Raw genomic sequence first — 16,305 nt, forward strand, 5'->3', positions numbered from 1 at the left:
AGTCCTTTAACTTTTATTGTCTTATGTTTGGCAACTATGCAGCATTTTTCACATTTCTTGCTTCTAAAGCAGTTGAAAAATGTGCAGAATAGACAAAATAAGGGCTCAGACAATATGGCGTCGGCCATGCCTTCGGCAAGTAAGGTGATTGCTGACGTACGGGCCAAGAACAACACAAAGGGCCTTTGCAAACTGCTGCTTGAGGTCCTAATCCATGTCCGCCATCCCCTCTGTAAACAAGATTCCATCTTTTTATTTGGGACACGGTTTGTTTTCTTTTGGCACCTGATCTTGACAGGGGGAAGAGGAGGCCCAGAGATAGATATGCCAACTCAGCTTTATGATGACATCAGTCTGCGTCAACTGAATACAAACACATACGAAACTGGATCAAGCACATGAAGCACTGGAATAAATGGAGTAGTTCACTAACCAGATACTGGTATGGTAGTATCATATTTAAAATACAAGTAAAAAGTATTGATGCAAAACTAAATCTTTACATACAATAAATATTCTTAAAAGAAATTCAAAACAATTCCCTATTTTATCTTCATCAAACAAAAAATGTTAATGAATATAAAGTCAACCATGGAAGCATCCACCCACACACAAGTTTGCAAAAACAACGCTTCAGGGCAACATTTGTCTTTGTCAGTCATTCAAGGACACATACAAATGTGCACTATTAAGTTTATCTAATCATTGTATTGTTCTATAATCAAATAATCAAAAGTGCACAGTTGATGTAATAAAGGGTGTGGAGGATGCAGATGATGGAAAGGATCGTGGAACACTGCCTGCCTCTTATCAAGTCATACATTCCCGTACCTGACAGTCTTGATAGCTCAGACAAACCACAACACGGAACGAAACTAAAAAGGCATTATGAAATATTATCACATGAAATGCATGCAAATGGTTCCATTGATAGTTGTTTGTGTGAATGAACTAATTTCCTCTCTAGCGAGTAAAATTTAGACTTGTTGGCACTTCACTTTCCCAAGAATCTGTAGTTGTCTGGGTGTGACTGTGAACCTGCTTGTCAAACCACAAATTCTTTATTTTAATTGATCAACATCAAAACAAGCAAATTGGATTGCGTAGTCATGACATAATATGATACTGTTAATAATATGACATTTAGAGATTTTATTGTATAACTCCAGGTAACTTAAGCTAACTAGAGTTAATTGAAATGCTGCAAACCCATTACAACTCTGTTCTGAACGGAATGTTGACTTCCTTCATTTTGGTCTCGTAGACCTTGTCAAACTCCGCTGACTGCTCAGGGGTAAAATGGTTTTTCCAATCACCAACCTCTCCTGTTGAGGACAAAATAGACACAATAGTTTGTTAAATGATGTTGACAAATTTCAAGTAAACTCAACAGCTTTGATAAAATAGATGCTCATTGTTTGAATGCTAATATAAAATTTGGTTTAGTTGAATGGTGAATGACCCTTTCTCATGTAGCAGGAGATAGAAGTATCAAAAATCTCCTTAGGAACGAAGGTGTAGTTTGCCATTGGATTCTCCTTCATGGTGTTGAAGGTGGTCAGGTCCACAATGCGGTTGATTACATCATCAGAGAGGGACAAGTCCAGGTACCTCATGACTCGTGTCACTTCACGGCAGAGATTCTGGGTGGGTGAATAAAGTGGAAAAGAGACAATTTTGCACCAATGTTATTGTGTTCATGAAAAGTAACAAAATTGAAAACTGAATCTGAGGAAAAGAAGGAAAAAAAAAAAGAGTCACAAGGAACTAAAAACTAACTATGATTTAAAAAAAATCCCAAACTATTCTAATCCTGTTTTGCACACAAAATTACTCCATTGTTTATGTCAAAACTTGTAAGACGTTCATGAATCTCCTCCCACCAAAAAAGTGGAAAGTCCAGAGAGGCACAATACCTGACTGAGCTCTTAATGCAGTCCTAGTAATCAATAGAGGCTCAATATTAAAGCCCATGCTTCCTGGAAAATAAAACTCACCAGACAATTAATTGGACCTGCAACCTTACCAACTCATCTAGCGCCCAACAATCCTACGGGCCACTCCTGTCGGAGTGGAGCACCATGGCTGACCCCACTATAACATTGTTGTATGGAAAAACTGTATGATGAGTAACATTAACTATATTTATAAACAACCCGCACCCCAAAAAATATTCATGATAAAGGCATTGGAAGACCTTAATAAATCAGTACCTCTTTCATGTCTTCATAGAAGAGGTAAAGGATGTTCCTCTTTTTTCGCTCCTCCCAGTATCCTTTCACATGATCGTACCAGAGGCCATATAAGACTGCAGAGATCATATTCAGTGACCCATTACAATCATCAAATAGTCCTCATAAGATATTCGTACTTACATCCTCCATGCATAAATTTGTGTAAGTAGCTCTCCCACGATCCAGGATCAGGGCTGGTTAAACTCATTTGTTGAAAGTGGTAGTAGCTTACCACCGTGTCCTTAGCATTGCGTGCGATGTAGATTGTCTTTAAGAAAGATCACATTAATTTAATTTCCTCCCTGGGGATCAAAAGATATTTGTGTCTGTCTGTCTGTACGTCCGTCCGTCCGTCCGTCCCGCTGTCCGTCTATGGTTCTGTGTTGTCATCTGTGCAGGTGCATCAATTTACTTTGCACTCGTTTTCCCAAAACCCAGATGGAATCTGCTGAAATGGCAGATGTGTCTTAATGATTCTTGGGGGCTTCATTTCTTTCAGCATATCAAGACCTGATGGGTTAGAGAAAACATCTTCACGTCAGTGTACAGTATAGATTAGTTGTTCTACTTGGAACTGTGTCCTACATTTACTTCAATTTGACTATCTGCACAATCTAAAGAGATTTAAACGGTCTCTACATACCCGCCTGATATCCAAGTCGATCGGACATCTCAAGGAAAGGCACTCGCATTGACAATGGTGCTCGTCTGCAGATTTCAGCATCTCCGTTATGACGAAGCAGATCAACCATTTCCAGCATCCAACTCGTCCCTTATCAGTCAAATTTATAAAAACACATTCCTCCAAGTCCTTGTAAAGTGAAACTAAATACCATCTACGTCAGAAGAGAGTTACACAGTCATCCTTCACAGTAGCTTAACTTAATTCCATCAGAAGTTGAACACATACACATAAGCCAAAGAGATATTAAGAGTACCACACCAAGAAAGATGAAAGTTATATAACCTGCTTTAGGATAGGATGCGATAAGGAGGTCCGATGGATCAGGACGGAAAGCACAGATGTCGTCAATGTTTGAGGTCATTTGGACGACCTTCTCGTTTTTCGACATGACTGAGGTTGCAACGTTTTGTGAAACAACGAACAAAAACTTGATTGAATTCTTAAGACGTAGTTCTGTATTATATCCTTTCTCCTCACCAACTGTATGCCTCAGATCCCTTTTATTTGTTTTTATAGTAAACATTTTGCCTTGCAGCTCTTGCTGATTTTGAATGTGTCAACAACACACCCAAAAAAAAAATTTCCTTGTTGATCCTAACTTTAAACAAACTCGCCAACTCCTTCCGAGAAAAGGGTCTTATAACCCTATCACTATAAAATAAAAACAATATAAATAACAATTCTATTATCTGTTCTCAGCGTAGAAAATTCACTACTGCTAATCATTTTGGCCCGTGTTCGAGAACTCCTGTAAATATAAAAAACTCCCAACAACAACAAAAGTAGACATGCTTCTTTCATCCGAAAAGCGTTCTAGAATTTGTTCTTTATGAATCAGCAGAACGTCACAAGAACATAAATGTCAAGAACAGCAATTGAGCTTTAGCAATTCCAGGTACAGCTACCTTGAAAAGGTGTCAGTAAGTCAATTTCAGAATAACCGCAAAGATGCATCATGATCTCTCAGCACAATGTGGTTGAGAATCACTAGCCTGGAGTAACCCAACAACCTCAAAGTGCAAGTGCAATAAGGGAGCAAAACAAACAAAAAAACTGGAAGATTCAAGAACACATTTTATGCATTTAATTTTTTTCTTGAATCACAAATGTATACACAAATTAAGCAACATAATTATCTTCACTGTAATAAGATTTTTATTTTTTTTATCATTTGGCCTGGCTGACAGCCTCATTACAGGACACATCATTCTGAGGGAGTATGCATGAGGCATAAGTGAATAAGTTAAACGGTTTGGGGTTGCTTGGCCACTCCTGCAAGGGGAAGACCTCTCCATTTTGTGGGTTTGTGTTTGGTTCACTCCACTGTACATTTCCCTCTTCAAAATCCCACTAGAAAACAAGAAGAGGTCCAGATCTAAATCATGGAGAATTAACACAATCACACATGACCTCATGGCATTGAGCACAAAACCAAGTTGTCCTGACTTTCATTGTGTCCATTTATTAGTTCTGGATACAACGATCACGTTTATGCAAAGCTTTATTGAAATTCACTGTGTAGTTTCTGGTTTTTTTTGGCATATACAAACATTAGTTCATACATAGTTCCATTTAATTTGACCATATTTTATGTTGATTTTTGTTTGTTTATAAGTAATAGAATTAAACTTGGAAGAAGAAAAGCTATTTACACGGAACAAAAACTGAGACCAGGAGAAAAAAAAAGAGATCTTTTGCTTCTAACTATGGAAGACTTTTTCTTTTTGGTTTAAATTGGCTTAACTTAACTAGTTATAGTAACTTAACTGGTATTCATTTTATTATGTCGGACAACAAACTCCAATGACTCCTGAACAGGAGAAAAAACATCTTCCAAAATAGAGCTTGCTGAGTCCTCTACAGCAAAAGGCAACTGTTTTCCTATCCAGACGTGCCCTGCCCAGCATTGGGCTTTAATCAAACAATCTGTCAAAGGAGAACAATTGGGCATCACATAAAACGTCAAACATTTCCCGGCCTTTTGCCTATTCTCCGTTTCTTCACGACGGAGAAACTGCACTCCACACAATACTGTCCACCCAATATACTGGCAGAGGTGAGTCAGTCAAATATTGTGGCCCGCCCTGACATTTCATTTTAGTAGGCTACAGCTAGATCGCATACGAAGCATTCCTCGTAAAACTGCCCTAATCTGCACGTCATTTATTGGACCAGAGAGCCATACCACAGAATCAGGAGACACACCCGGCAACAGAACATAATCAGTACTGGTTAAGGAGCAGAGGTTAGTTGTGGTTAAAGGTCTGTAAAGATACATCACCATTTACTTGATATGGTCTACTGAGTTGTTAGATACAAGTTTTCACAAACACTTGTTTTTCCAGTCAAGTGGCACACTGATCAAATAAAATACATCCCCTGAAGCTGTTTGACTTTGTCAACAGAAAAGTAGATAAAACCATTGCCATAATAAAAAAACAACTTTTGTAAATATTGTAAAAATACTTGACCACTGTTAAAATTAAACTGTAAAAATTCAACAACTCAGTCTTATCTTTGTTTTCATCAAAACAAATATAGATTGTTTTTCTGATAATAAAGCAGCACCATGAAGTGACATTAAAAAAACAATAATAAAGAAAACAAAACAAAGGTTGTAAATCATCTGATACTCAAGCTGAGGCAAGTCAGGGACACAGAGCTCGTGTGTGGCATTTTGCATGCAAGGAGGGGGGGGGGGGGGGGGTCTGAAGTGTTTGCCCCTCAAAGAATGTTGGTTGGATCGCCAAAGTTGCAACATTTAACTATTGTGGTTTCACTTAATCAGATGTGACTCATCCTTATCAAAACCATCATCACTAGATAAATAAAACCACAGAATGGATCCTAGATTCTCATTATGTCATCTTATCAAAGGTGCTCACTGCTTGTCTTGCGGAAAGGACTTCAAATAACTGGATGACCCACTTCCAACAGTCATGTGAAAGTCTGAATGTCACTTTCTTACCCATTGCAAAGCACTTCCAACAATCCACATTACACTCCGTATCTGATACAAGAGCTTGGAATGACAGTAATACGTTCATTCAACAGTTTATTACGATTAGTTTGCAACTGTGTTTTAATCATACTAGAACCAGATTCATATAATTTACACATACCTTTTAAACTGCACTCAGAAATGCATTCAAGTCTGTTGGGTGTAAACCTTTATAGTCTGGCACCATCTAGTGGTATTTCCTAAGTGGTACTGCTTGAGAATATACAGTTGTACTGTATAGAGTTATTCTAGTAGCAATTATGACAAACGTCATATTAATGATTATCCTAAATACCGGTAATATTATGTAATCAGTCCTACCCACCTCTAGATCAGAATTGACAATTGAAGAGTCACATGATGTATCACAACCATCAACTCGTACCATTGGGCCGGTGCTGCTCAGAGGTGTGTTGTCCACTATCTTCCCACATAATGTCACCTCTCTGGGGTACATCTGCCAACAATATATTATGATATACAGTAATGTCCATTACACACTAAAAGGGGTGGATACGAGGTTGTGTCTTTTTTTTTTTTTTAATACACAAGTGTGCGCAACAACTTTGCTTACTTGTTTTGTGGCGTCAATACTGACGTCCATGTAGCGGCCCATCTCGGTCAAATTGAAATGTTTGCCCTTTAAAACAAAGAGGTTCCAATAGCATAAAGGTCTGACTAAAATAGAGAAAGGTTGATTTGGAAAATGCTCAAAAGGATCTACAATTGACTGGCATACATGAAGGAAAAAGGATTTACCTGTTTTCCATGATGCTTCACAGGAACTTGGTCTTTCGATGAGTCACTCAGGAGGCTCTCCATTTCCAGAGAAAAGCGTTTAAGCTTCTGCCTGGCTCCCATGTGACACCAGTGGAGGACTATAATCTGACACACGTCAAAGGTTAAAACTGCTACAAGATTGTGAGCTCGGACAAATAGTATTGCATGCTTTGCATTATTAATATTATTTTTGTATTAAAGGGATACAAGAAGATCCAGCAAGGCCCCACAGACAGCAGTCAGCAGCCAAGGCATGACCCTGAGGAGGAAGCTGACCCTCCTGTCGTAGTGAAGTATGGCAGCAGCATAAAGGGCAGCAGCAAGCGAGCACAGCGCTCCAGAAAAAATGTGAGATCTTGAAAATGTTTTCCCTCTGTACTACATGCAAGGGACAAAAAGACATTTTAAATTAAAAGCCATTTTCTGACTGGTAACAAGGACTTGAATATGATCACTTACAACTCTGTAAAGTGTGGGGAACTTGGAGGTCGAGGAGATGACAAAAGACAGCAGGCCAAGGGTGTAACCTAAGATTTCGGTGTTGTCCTAGTAGTAGTAGGTGTTGGAAACAGGAGTTAGATGACGGTTAATTCTTTAAAGCAAAATGCTGCTGATGTTGCACAATTTGAAATTTAAACACTAAATGGTGTCTAAAAGCTCAGAAAATGTGGACGTTACAGAGGTTTCTGAAAATCTTTCAAGACCTCTAACTGAAGTAACTAAGTCACACATGGCAAAAACATCTGTATCAAATTCCTTCCCTATTCAAATAAATGGAAATGCCATTAATATGTTTCAGCACCCTGTCTGTTTGTCTTACTTATAAATCACATACCGGTAGTAGAAATCACAGTCTTACTTGCAGGGCAACATAAAGCAACCTCCTCCCTTGGAGCCTCCCGCCCGCTGCTGGACTATGGAGGATGCCTGATTTAAGAAAACCTCCTGTAAGCACCCCCAGCAGAGAGACCACGAGAAGGTGAGCTCTCCTGCGCCTCTTGATCATTCTTTGCCTTCTCTCTGAAACACAATGCCACATAAAATCCATCCATCCATCAGTCTCCCGAGTATTTTGACGATTACAGTCTAGCTTACTGTTCTTAACATAAATCCATCCTAATAATGAATTGCCATTTATTTTTAGCTTACCTGCTTGCAAGTTCCTGCAAAAACACAGTGGAATGCCAAAGGAGACAAAATTGACCATATCCAAAGCAGCACAAATAAGTCCCATTAAAACCTGCAAAGAAGTGAGACTTAATATCTAAAATGAGCATTGGGGATTAAATACCCTGATTGTCAGGTTTACTTGAATTTGCAGCTGTCTAGACAAAACAGCTCCGGTGAATCCACACACGTTACCAAGGAAACAGTAAAGAGAAGTCACAATATGTCCAGGATGTCCTCCATGATGTTTGCACCTCCGAAGCACGAGACTTGAAAGGTTAAGGCAGGAAAAAACAAGTTAGAAGTGACACTCAAAAATGTGAGTTTCCCAAATATGTTTTGTGTTTCTGAATGAGTGACATAGATTCTGCACGTTGTAGGGTGTCGCTTTATAAGGTTCAGTGCATTGACTGTCCCAGTAGTGCTTGGATAATTGTGACACACCCAATATGGCGGACGTACTGACGTGTAGCAGCCGAATTAGAAAGCACCTGTTCAATTATCATCAGATTGTATTTGATATTGTTGCGTATTTGAGTCATTCCACAACGATCTATACAAATCGATCAACCACATTGCTCATTATAGACTAACTTGCAGGTAGCAAATATTTGAAGGCACTTACTGAAAGGATGAGATCAGTAGCAGCAGAGACGATGCAAAGAATAGCCAGATGGAAAAACAACTTTGTCCTGGGTCAGTCCTCGTAAAACAAGGGGTGAAAGAAGTGGTGCAAAACGCGAGGAGACTTGATGCAAACGAGTTAAGGTCTTCCTTGGTCAAGTCAGTCTCCTGGCTTGGTGCGGCCATGTCGATACCTGCAGTCCGACGCCCATCAGTGGAAAGAAACTGGCCAATAAAATCTCACAAATATTTAGGGGGTTGGACTTAAAAAAAAGTCTATTAAGATTCGTCAATTAGATATATTATCTCCGTATCAAAATTCCATGTCCATCAATCAATCAATTTTCCAAAATCGTTATCCCCCCACAGCGAATCCAATTGAACTTTTGCATCTGAAGATTTTGGAACTTTAATCTTCAAAGGTCACCTTCACTAATTCAGGAAGTGTTTTCATATTTGCCATTGTTTCACTTGACAACTCTGTATTTCAAATAATCAATACCAGCCATTTTCAATACCTCAACCCACCACGAGAAAACATTAAATATGGATATGCATGAATAAATACCTGGGATTCAATGACTGGATTTTTAAGATAAATATGTAATTGGCCGTGAATGAGTTAAAAATGAAATCTAATTTCCAAAAGTTTAATATTAACTGATTTGCTTTCCAAACATTTCTGTGGATTCTGCAATTGCTCCAACATAATATTTGTGTTAATGTAATAGCGGAGTATCCTCATAGGTGCGTCCATTGCCATAATTTCTGCAGCCTACAGCCTTTAAATGAATTATGTTTGCAAATGTGCGATAAGATGACTTGTGTATGTATAAAATATGTAAGACACGAAAAACAGAATTTTATCCCAAAAATGTATTTGGTACATAATTCCTATCTGTTTAGATGTTCTGTACAATAGAAACAGACTAATCTGTATTGAATGGAGTTTTTGCCCACTATAAATTATTTGTGAAAGTATAAAAATCCAGACTTTATGATTTTTAGTCATGATCTTCGTGCTCTGATTTAGAACTGATGGTTGATTCTATATAATGACCATAGCAGTCCAATATAGCTGATGTAGGCCATTAGCTAACACCAAAGCATCTTCAGCATTAAAAGGCCTTCTGACCTCCAGATTCTGTCTACCGTTAACTCGTTAATGGCACAATTTTGAGTGTTTTGCCATCCCGTTGGGATTAATCTCTATTTGAGATGAGTGTTTCATTTCTTCGGAATGATCAGGCATCGAGATGCTTGGTAAGCCGACGCACTTTCTCCTTCTTGTTCCTGTTGCCGTGTTTCTTCCAAGGTTTGCCCACTGTCATCTCCGTTCCGGGTTTTTCAGGGGCCACGATGCCGCAGCCTGGTTTGTAGCCCATGAAACCCTGGACTCCTTTAGTCAGCGCTCGTACGTTCTCCTAAAATAGAACATGAAAAATCCCACGAAAAAAAGGTGTATTGTCTTTCAACCGGCTAACCAACATGGTGTTACTGTTCAAAGTATTTTACCACATGAAAGAAGTTCTTATCCACGGGATTTTCAATTCTTTTGATTTTTCCTTTGTTACTGCTCGAAGAAAGGTCACAGTTGTTCAGATCGTTTCTTTGGAATTTGCTGTGCTGTGGCTGGAAGTCCTCAGGCTCTATGTGAGGAGGTGGATGGCAGTAGAGAAGTTTTCCCTGTAAAAGAGGCAACACTGTATTCAGCAAATTGGTTCCCATGACAGTTTAGAAGCTTTGAGGAGAAACTTCAATTCGGGTTAACTGCCGTTGCCATTTAAACTTAACTCACATTCACGTAATCCTTCAGGATGTAGCGAGCAGATCGGGGCTGATCGGGCTGGCCGTGTGATGTCATAAAGCCTCTCATGTCTGAAAGCAACACAATTAAAAAAAATCATTGTGTTTGCCTTGATTTGTGAGAGACTTCTATCGATCTCTCGATATCTCTCGATTCCCCCCCCCCCCCACTCCAGATTTGATTCCTGGACTCTTCAAATTTGACTCCTGGCCAGGTAAACATCTGCAATTCTTACATCCATATGCCATAAGCAGCTCCTCCGAGGTGGGGTGTCTGTCAGGGTCTTCATCCTCTCGTGGCCTGATTATGTTGACACCATACGTGCCCTCCAGGACATGCCGAGGGATCGTTTGGCAGACTTAGGTCACTCGTTAAGTTCATAACGCTGCTTTGAGAAGATGATACTGATTGATGGAAGTCTGTTTGTCAAGTACGATGGCGGTGTAAAGGATATGAGGGAGGCTGCCGGTACATGGTCTCTCATCTGGTCAATGGGAAGGATCCCACAGCAGATCATCTCAGCTTTGGTGGAGACAAACGAGGGCATGACCAGACCAGGGCAGTCACATAGGCACAGCCCGGGCTCCACAAACAAAGTCTGTGAAACATAAAAGCCACACTCCCATGAATCCCAATTGAGTCGACAGTAATGAATGTAGCAGTAGAAGCCTTGTACCTGAAAGTGCTTCGTGTGTCCAGGCGTTGCAGAGACGGACACTTTTTTATTTCTTAGAATGGTGTTGATAGTTGAACTCTTCCCTACATTAGGATAACCAACCTGTTGAATGCATCAAGGTGAAAAGCGGTTCATTCAACTTGAGGGAAAAACTCTGATGTCTTGTTCACTGCACTATAATGAAAAAAATGTAACAAAGAAAATTACCCACCAGGCCGACAGTAAGTTGTCCCTCTTTATATCTGGGCCCGTTGTGAACCATCTTAAACATCTCCAACAACTCGTCCTTGTGCAAGAGGCGAGCGGAATTACGGAAAGGGGCCTCGTTGGATTTGCCAACAATATCCTCCTCTTCCTGCCACTCATCTTCTGAGGCAGTAAACCACTCCTCCTCCTCAACGGTTATCCTCTCCCGCAGCTCCTCCCAGTCATCGCTATCCTCCCCCTCATCCTCCTTGTCATCTGCGCCCTTCAAGCTCAAGTCTTCATTGTCTGGCTTTGCTCCATCATCTTGGTCACTTTCGCCAGATTCTGGCTGCTCCACCTCCACACCCTGTGGAACACAGACAGGCACCCCTTAGTAAATTAGAATAGTGGAGAAGAGGTATTCAATTTTAGAGGTTAGATCACGGGACAGAAGATTCATTAAAATGATTTTAAGTCAGCAGTAAGTTATAATGACGAAAATTATATTTAAAAAAATATTTAATTGTTCCTCACGACAGAGTTGCGTTCCTACGGCGATGAACTCGTCGTGACTTGCGTGTATTTGATCTACAGTTAATTTTCGTGAGTTCTCACCTTTTCTTCTGCATCCAACCTGTTGCTTTCAGCGAGGGCGGACCAAAAAACTGCCCTCAGGCCTTCTTTCTCAAAATGTCTGGCCCAGGCTCGCCTCTGCTGCCTCGTCAGCAGGTCTGCCTTATTCACCAGCACCATGTTGACCTTATTCTCTGACACCTCTTTTACATATAACTCCTGGAAGCAAACAACCATAACAATGTCATTAAAACCACATCATGGTGACAAAAAGAATCTTAAAAAAAAAAAAAAAAAATCTTACCAGGTCGGGACACCTGAACAATGACGGATTTCTTGCATCCACGATCTGTACCACAACATCACTGCAGGAAGGCACCAAATGTCACCTCAATTTCCTAACACCAAATTCTAATTGGGAGGTAAGAAATTTGCTTTTGCTTTTTTTTTTTTACCTTCTCTCAATGACTCTCCACAGCTGCCTCCAGAACTCCAAATTCCTCTCAAATGGAGTAAGAAACAACTTTTGTTCCTCTTCCAGCCTTAGGAAGCAACAACAATTACATTCTTGACACATTGATGAATGACAAATGTTTAAAAGTACATCAACATGATCATAACTCACTGCGCAAGCTGTCTTCTCCACTCCAAGAAGCTGTCCTTTTCTGCCAGTTGCAATGCCTCAGGGCTGGTGCTTTCATCCCAATGGGGTCTGGAGGAGAAAAAAAAGATAGGAATAGAAATCATAATGATGTTTTGGGCTTAGGGCGGGATGTTTAAAGTTACCGTCGAGGGATTCTGAGAAAATGCTTGTTGTCTTCATGAAGACTCTTTAGCTTTTTTTTCTCCTCAGCTGTCAATAAACCTGCTCTAGCTTCTGCTGGTACAAACTTGATGTTGAGTTTTTCTATAATATATACAAGAAGAATATAAAGTGATGAATCACAGAAAAATATGAATACAATGATTACACATTTGATCATGTTTTTCATTCAATAACATGTGATCACTGACCAGCTACAAACTCTGTTCCTGCCAGTTCTGCAGTAGCCAAAAAGTCATCCATGGAAGTCTGTTCAGTCACTGACTGCAGGTTCAACCGTCCCCAGTCATAGCCATCATTCAGCTCACTGGTATGTAGCTAAGAAGATAAAAAAATAGACCAGTAAGAATTAAGTGACCTTCCAGGAAACACAATATGCTCATGATACTGTCACACATACCATCCACGACATTCTTTACATCTGCCGACAATAATCATTTTTTTTAGGACAATAATATTGTACTTGACATACTGTCACGTTATAGGTTGCGGTGTTTCAAGGGCAATGTACTTATATTTTGGTCACCTCGTTTAAAAACCTCAAAATCTAGACATTAAATGTACATATTGATGCTACCTTGAGGTACAGGAATACAGTATTATATACTGCTGTTAGTAAACTATAGTGCAGTTCTATGCTGCAAACAACAACATAATAATTATAGTAACTTTATGACATTGCTTTATTACCGTAACGTATGCAGCTGTTCAATGCATAAATGAACTGAACTGACTCAAGGCGTTCTGATACAGTAATCATTATTACCCATGTGTCGCCCTTCTTGTTGCCTCGGGTTGATTGAAATTTTTCTTTTATCAGAGCTCTGCCAAGTGCTCCTCCAGCCTTCTTCTTACCCATAGTTCCTTTTTCAGAATTACTTTCCCCACCAATTATTTATCCGACTGTAAAACACGGAAAGTCACCACAAACGGAGATACATGTGCACTGGGTTGTTTTCGGAAGAACCGGAAGTGGACTATACCAAATTGGTGAAGGGCTGATAATGACAATTTCGAGGATGTATCAGATTGTATTCCGAGTAATAATGTATTACTAAACGATGAATCCCCATAAATGATTTTAAATGCAAACTAATCCGTAAAATTCACCTTATAGCCAACCCGAGTTCCTCAGTTGTGGTACGTTCCAAACGTGTCCAACTGTTAAAAATGTCCTGAAAGCAATCGAGACGATGGCAGATTTTAGTTCCATATGACTGATGGAGGAAAAAAAAAAGGGGGGGGGGGGGGGGGCTTGGCAATAGGCTCTATGATTTTAAACAAAAAAAGTTATTAAATTTGAGAAAAATACTCAATACATGAAAGTAGTTTGTTTTGTTAGGTTATATAGTCCAAGTATCACAAATGCGTGTCTAAGTATTAACATCTTTCTACAATTTGTCAAATGGTTTATTCAAAATAAAATGAGAGCTATTTATTAATTTTGCATTTATAAAATGTATAATTAATTTACCTCAAAGTATTGAATAAATTCCAAATGCAGGAATTGCAGTTGTCCTATTGACCAGAGGGTGACGGCCTAAACACACTTTGAGTATTACTATTGCCTTATGAGAAGCCTTTCTCACACAGTGCGTTCATCCCCCGCCCCCGCCCTACAATATGGAAATGTTTGAGCCAGTGCATACGTCTCAGAGCCGAGTCGGCTCCTCTTCATTTGGAACTTGACGCCCATCATTACTGCAATGGACCACTTCAGAGGATGGACACATGAAGTACGGCGTCTCGTAGAATAGCTCACGCATGACTTGACTAGGAATAGAAAGCACTGGACATTTACTAGACTTTAGAAGTGCTTTTTTAAAAAAAAGTTCAACTTTCCTTCTCTCTCAGTCGAGGTGCTCGCTGCGAACGGTTCTAAAATGCTGCCCTGGAAGAAGAATAAGTTCGACCTGATCGAGGAAGACAAACAATCCAAACAGAAGGGCTATGCGGTGAGTCTCAACTACTCGGCGCTCACCTCCTTCGCCAAGTCCTGCCCGGAGAGCGCACTCAACCGGGTGGGCAATATGTTCAAGTCCAAACGGAAAAAGTTCAAGATCACCAGCGATGATCCCACTTATACGGTTCTCTACCTGGGCAACGCCACCACCATCCAGTCCAAGGGGGACGGCTGCACCGACGTGGCGGTGAGCAAGATCTGGGGCAAGAGTGACATGGGCAAGAACGGCACCAAGATGCGGCTCACCATCAGCTCGCAGGGCATCCGCATGGTGCACGTGGATGACAAGGCAAGAAGACCGGGACACTTGTACCTGCTGCACCGGATAACCTACTGCGTAGCAGACCCGAGGTTGCCCAAGGTGTTCGCGTGGATTTACCGGCATGAGATGAAGCACAAGGCGGTGATGCTGCGCTGCCACGCCGTGCTCGTCTCCAAGCCGGAGAAGGCGAAAGCAATGGCCCTGCTGCTCTACCAGACCTCGGCTACGGCTCTAGCGGAGTTCAAGCGCCTGAAACGGAGGGACGACGCTCGACACCAGCAGCAGCAACTCATCGGGGAGCAAACAATCCCTCTGGCGCCCCTTAGGAAGCTGCTGAACGGCCAATGCTACTACAAGCCGCCGGTGGAGCGCAGCCGGAGCGCACCTAAGCTGGGCTCCATCACGGAGGACTTGCTCGGGGAAGAAGAGGAAGAAAAAGCCATGCACTTTGAATGCGAGGACATTCTGGACACAGATGAATGTGTGGCCAATGGCAAACAGGAGCTCACTCAAATTATTAACGATTTGGGAGAGATGAGCATAGGCAACGACGTGCAGACACTGAAAGCTGACCTCAAAGTTACCAGACTATTGTCGGGGGAGAGCACGGGGAGTGAATCGTCCATAGAGAGCAGCCATGAGCTCCAGGCACTCTCCAATGGCTTCGAGCAGATCAAAGTTCAGTGAAGAATATGAAACTAAGCCATTGTTGTGTGTTGAGCCAATGTGTCTCCGCCAAGGCACAAAGCAACTTGTTGACAGCATATGGAGACTTTCTTAAACGTGTGCCTCGACAACCATGTCAGGAGGAGTGAAAAAAAAAGCATTGACGTGATTTGGGAGCTATCATGACATTTCGGAGTGTGTTCAGATGTCTATTTGGGAATGTGTACTTTTTAAACCTGCTAAATTCAACACATGCAGGACTAATTCCCCTCTCTTTTAGTTAAGAGGATTTGCCTCAACACTTGTTTACCCAAGTGGTGAAAATAACCTCATCTGTTGAAAACGTGCCCACTAGGATCCCCAAATATTTTGTGTCGTTTTTTTTTTTTTTCTTCTATGGTGGTGGGGACCCTGGGGTCCGTACGCCTTATATGGCATGCCAAGTGTGTTTGTTCCCACCCGCCATGCAAACATTTAACCTACACATGCTCATAAAATATGATATTTGGTCGTATTTTTCAGGTTCCCCACCCTTGCCTTAGTGGATCCAAACCAATGTTTGAGTTGACGACCCCTTTTTTTTCTTTAATTTTGCACTGTTGTGGACTGTACTCGTGTCACATTGACGACAATGTGCAAAATGTCTGTTGTTGTTATGTTGTCTTAAACATAAATGTCATATCTTTGCTGTGCAAAAGAAAAAAATAACAACACCAAGATGTAAGGTCAAATGTTTTAAAGTATGAATTAAAAATGTATTTTTTTCTAAATAATATCAAATGTGGCTTGTTCTGTGAACTTCATTCATAATAATAATTTTAAAAAAGACAGAAGTGATCAGAAGTCAATTCATGAGTT

At 40.6% G+C, this 16,305-nt stretch overlaps 4 protein-coding genes across 8 annotated transcripts; 1 reads left to right on the forward strand and 3 right to left on the reverse strand.

Annotated features, from left to right (window-relative positions):
* Positions 1-1,200: 1,200 nt before the first annotated feature.
* LOC147046960 (sulfotransferase 1 family member D1-like) lies at positions 1,201-3,442 on the reverse strand. The gene is made up of 7 exons (XM_085928548.1): positions 3,202-3,442; positions 2,878-3,006; positions 2,647-2,744; positions 2,376-2,502; positions 2,214-2,308; positions 1,463-1,643; positions 1,201-1,325 (listed from the first exon to the last, which is right to left on the reverse strand). Exons 1-7 carry the CDS (start codon positions 3,440-3,442, stop codon positions 1,213-1,215), a joined length of 984 nt encoding a protein of 327 aa, XP_085784674.1. The 3' UTR covers positions 1,201-1,212.
* A 541-nt stretch (positions 3,443-3,983) lies between these two features.
* Positions 3,984-8,722, reverse strand: tmem44 (transmembrane protein 44). 4 transcript variants are annotated; one of them, XM_085928279.1, is made up of 10 exons: positions 8,493-8,722; positions 8,010-8,136; positions 7,850-7,940; positions 7,560-7,720; positions 7,160-7,246; positions 6,908-7,078; positions 6,680-6,805; positions 6,495-6,560; positions 6,306-6,377; positions 3,984-4,269 (listed from the first exon to the last, which is right to left on the reverse strand). In XM_085928279.1, exons 1-10 carry the CDS (start codon positions 8,675-8,677, stop codon positions 4,087-4,089), a joined length of 1,269 nt encoding a protein of 422 aa, XP_085784405.1. In that variant the 5' UTR covers positions 8,678-8,722; the 3' UTR covers positions 3,984-4,086. The 4 variants fall into 4 exon arrangements, with proteins under 4 accessions (XP_085784405.1, XP_085784404.1, XP_085784407.1 ...); XM_085928278.1 differs by having other exon boundaries at positions 3,988-4,269; positions 6,246-6,377; positions 8,493-8,721; XM_085928281.1 differs by having other exon boundaries at positions 4,118-4,269; positions 6,306-6,384.
* Positions 8,723-8,805: 83 nt separating this feature from the next.
* On the reverse strand, positions 8,806-14,487 carry lsg1 (large 60S subunit nuclear export GTPase 1). 2 transcript variants are annotated; one of them, XM_085928277.1, is made up of 15 exons: positions 14,206-14,487; positions 13,667-13,731; positions 12,748-12,874; positions 12,520-12,640; positions 12,359-12,445; positions 12,189-12,275; positions 12,038-12,098; positions 11,776-11,952; positions 11,186-11,527; positions 10,975-11,076; positions 10,753-10,896; positions 10,534-10,657; positions 10,290-10,369; positions 10,007-10,177; positions 8,806-9,915 (listed from the first exon to the last, which is right to left on the reverse strand). In XM_085928277.1, the coding sequence occupies exons 3-15, from the start codon at positions 12,797-12,799 to the stop codon at positions 9,736-9,738; spliced, it is 1,728 nt and encodes a 575-aa protein (XP_085784403.1). In that variant the 5' UTR covers positions 12,800-12,874; positions 13,667-13,731; positions 14,206-14,487; the 3' UTR covers positions 8,806-9,735. The 2 variants fall into 2 exon arrangements, with proteins under 2 accessions (XP_085784403.1, XP_085784402.1); XM_085928276.1 differs by lacking the exons at positions 13,667-13,731; positions 14,206-14,487 and adding an exon at positions 13,323-13,610 and having other exon boundaries at positions 8,807-9,915.
* Positions 14,205-16,221, forward strand: fam43a (family with sequence similarity 43 member A). Its single transcript, XM_085928282.1, has one exon. The coding sequence runs from the start codon at positions 14,440-14,442 to the stop codon at positions 15,466-15,468; it is 1,029 nt and encodes a 342-aa protein (XP_085784408.1). The 5' UTR covers positions 14,205-14,439; the 3' UTR covers positions 15,469-16,221.
* Positions 16,222-16,305: the final 84 nt, after the last annotated feature.

The sequence above is a fragment of the Syngnathus leptorhynchus genome, chromosome 13 (assembly GCF_054491065.1).
Source record: "Syngnathus leptorhynchus isolate UIUO chromosome 13, UIUO_Slep, whole genome shotgun sequence".
Taxonomy (NCBI): Eukaryota; Metazoa; Chordata; class Actinopteri; order Syngnathiformes; family Syngnathidae; genus Syngnathus; species Syngnathus leptorhynchus.

Excerpts from the sequence above, each read along its gene's own strand:
- lsg1 (XM_085928276.1), bottom strand. The coding sequence starts at position 13,415 with ATGGGTAAGAAGAAGGCTGGAGGAGCACTTGGCAGAGCTCTGATAAAA. Across the intron at positions 12,641-12,747 it reads AGGAACAGAGTTTGTAGCTG|AAAAACTCAACATCAAGTTT; the intron begins GTCAGTGATCAC and ends TATATATTATAG. Across the intron at positions 10,658-10,752 it reads ATGTACCGGCAGCCTCCCTC|GTCTGCCAAACGATCCCTCG; the intron begins ATATCCTTTACA and ends CGAGTGACCTAA.
- fam43a (XM_085928282.1), top strand. The coding sequence starts at position 14,440 with ATGCTGCCCTGGAAGAAGAATAAGTTCGACCTGATCGAGGAAGACAAA.
- LOC147046960 (XM_085928548.1), bottom strand. The coding sequence starts at position 3,442 with ATGTTTACTATAAAAACAAATAAAAGGGATCTGAGGCATACAGTTGGT. Across the intron at positions 2,745-2,877 it reads TCGACTTGGATATCAGGCGG|GTCTTGATATGCTGAAAGAA; the intron begins GTATGTAGAGAC and ends CTAACCCATCAG. Across the intron at positions 2,503-2,646 it reads TTTGGGAAAACGAGTGCAAA|ACAATCTACATCGCACGCAA; the intron begins GTAAATTGATGC and ends TCTTTCTTAAAG.
- tmem44 (XM_085928278.1), bottom strand. The coding sequence starts at position 8,677 with ATGGCCGCACCAAGCCAGGAGACTGACTTGACCAAGGAAGACCTTAAC. Across the intron at positions 7,941-8,009 it reads CTAGACAGCTGCAAATTCAA|GTTTTAATGGGACTTATTTG; the intron begins GTAAACCTGACA and ends ACTTCTTTGCAG. Across the intron at positions 6,806-6,907 it reads GGGCCTTGCTGGATCTTCTT|ATTATAGTCCTCCACTGGTG; the intron begins GTATCCCTTTAA and ends GACGTGTGTCAG.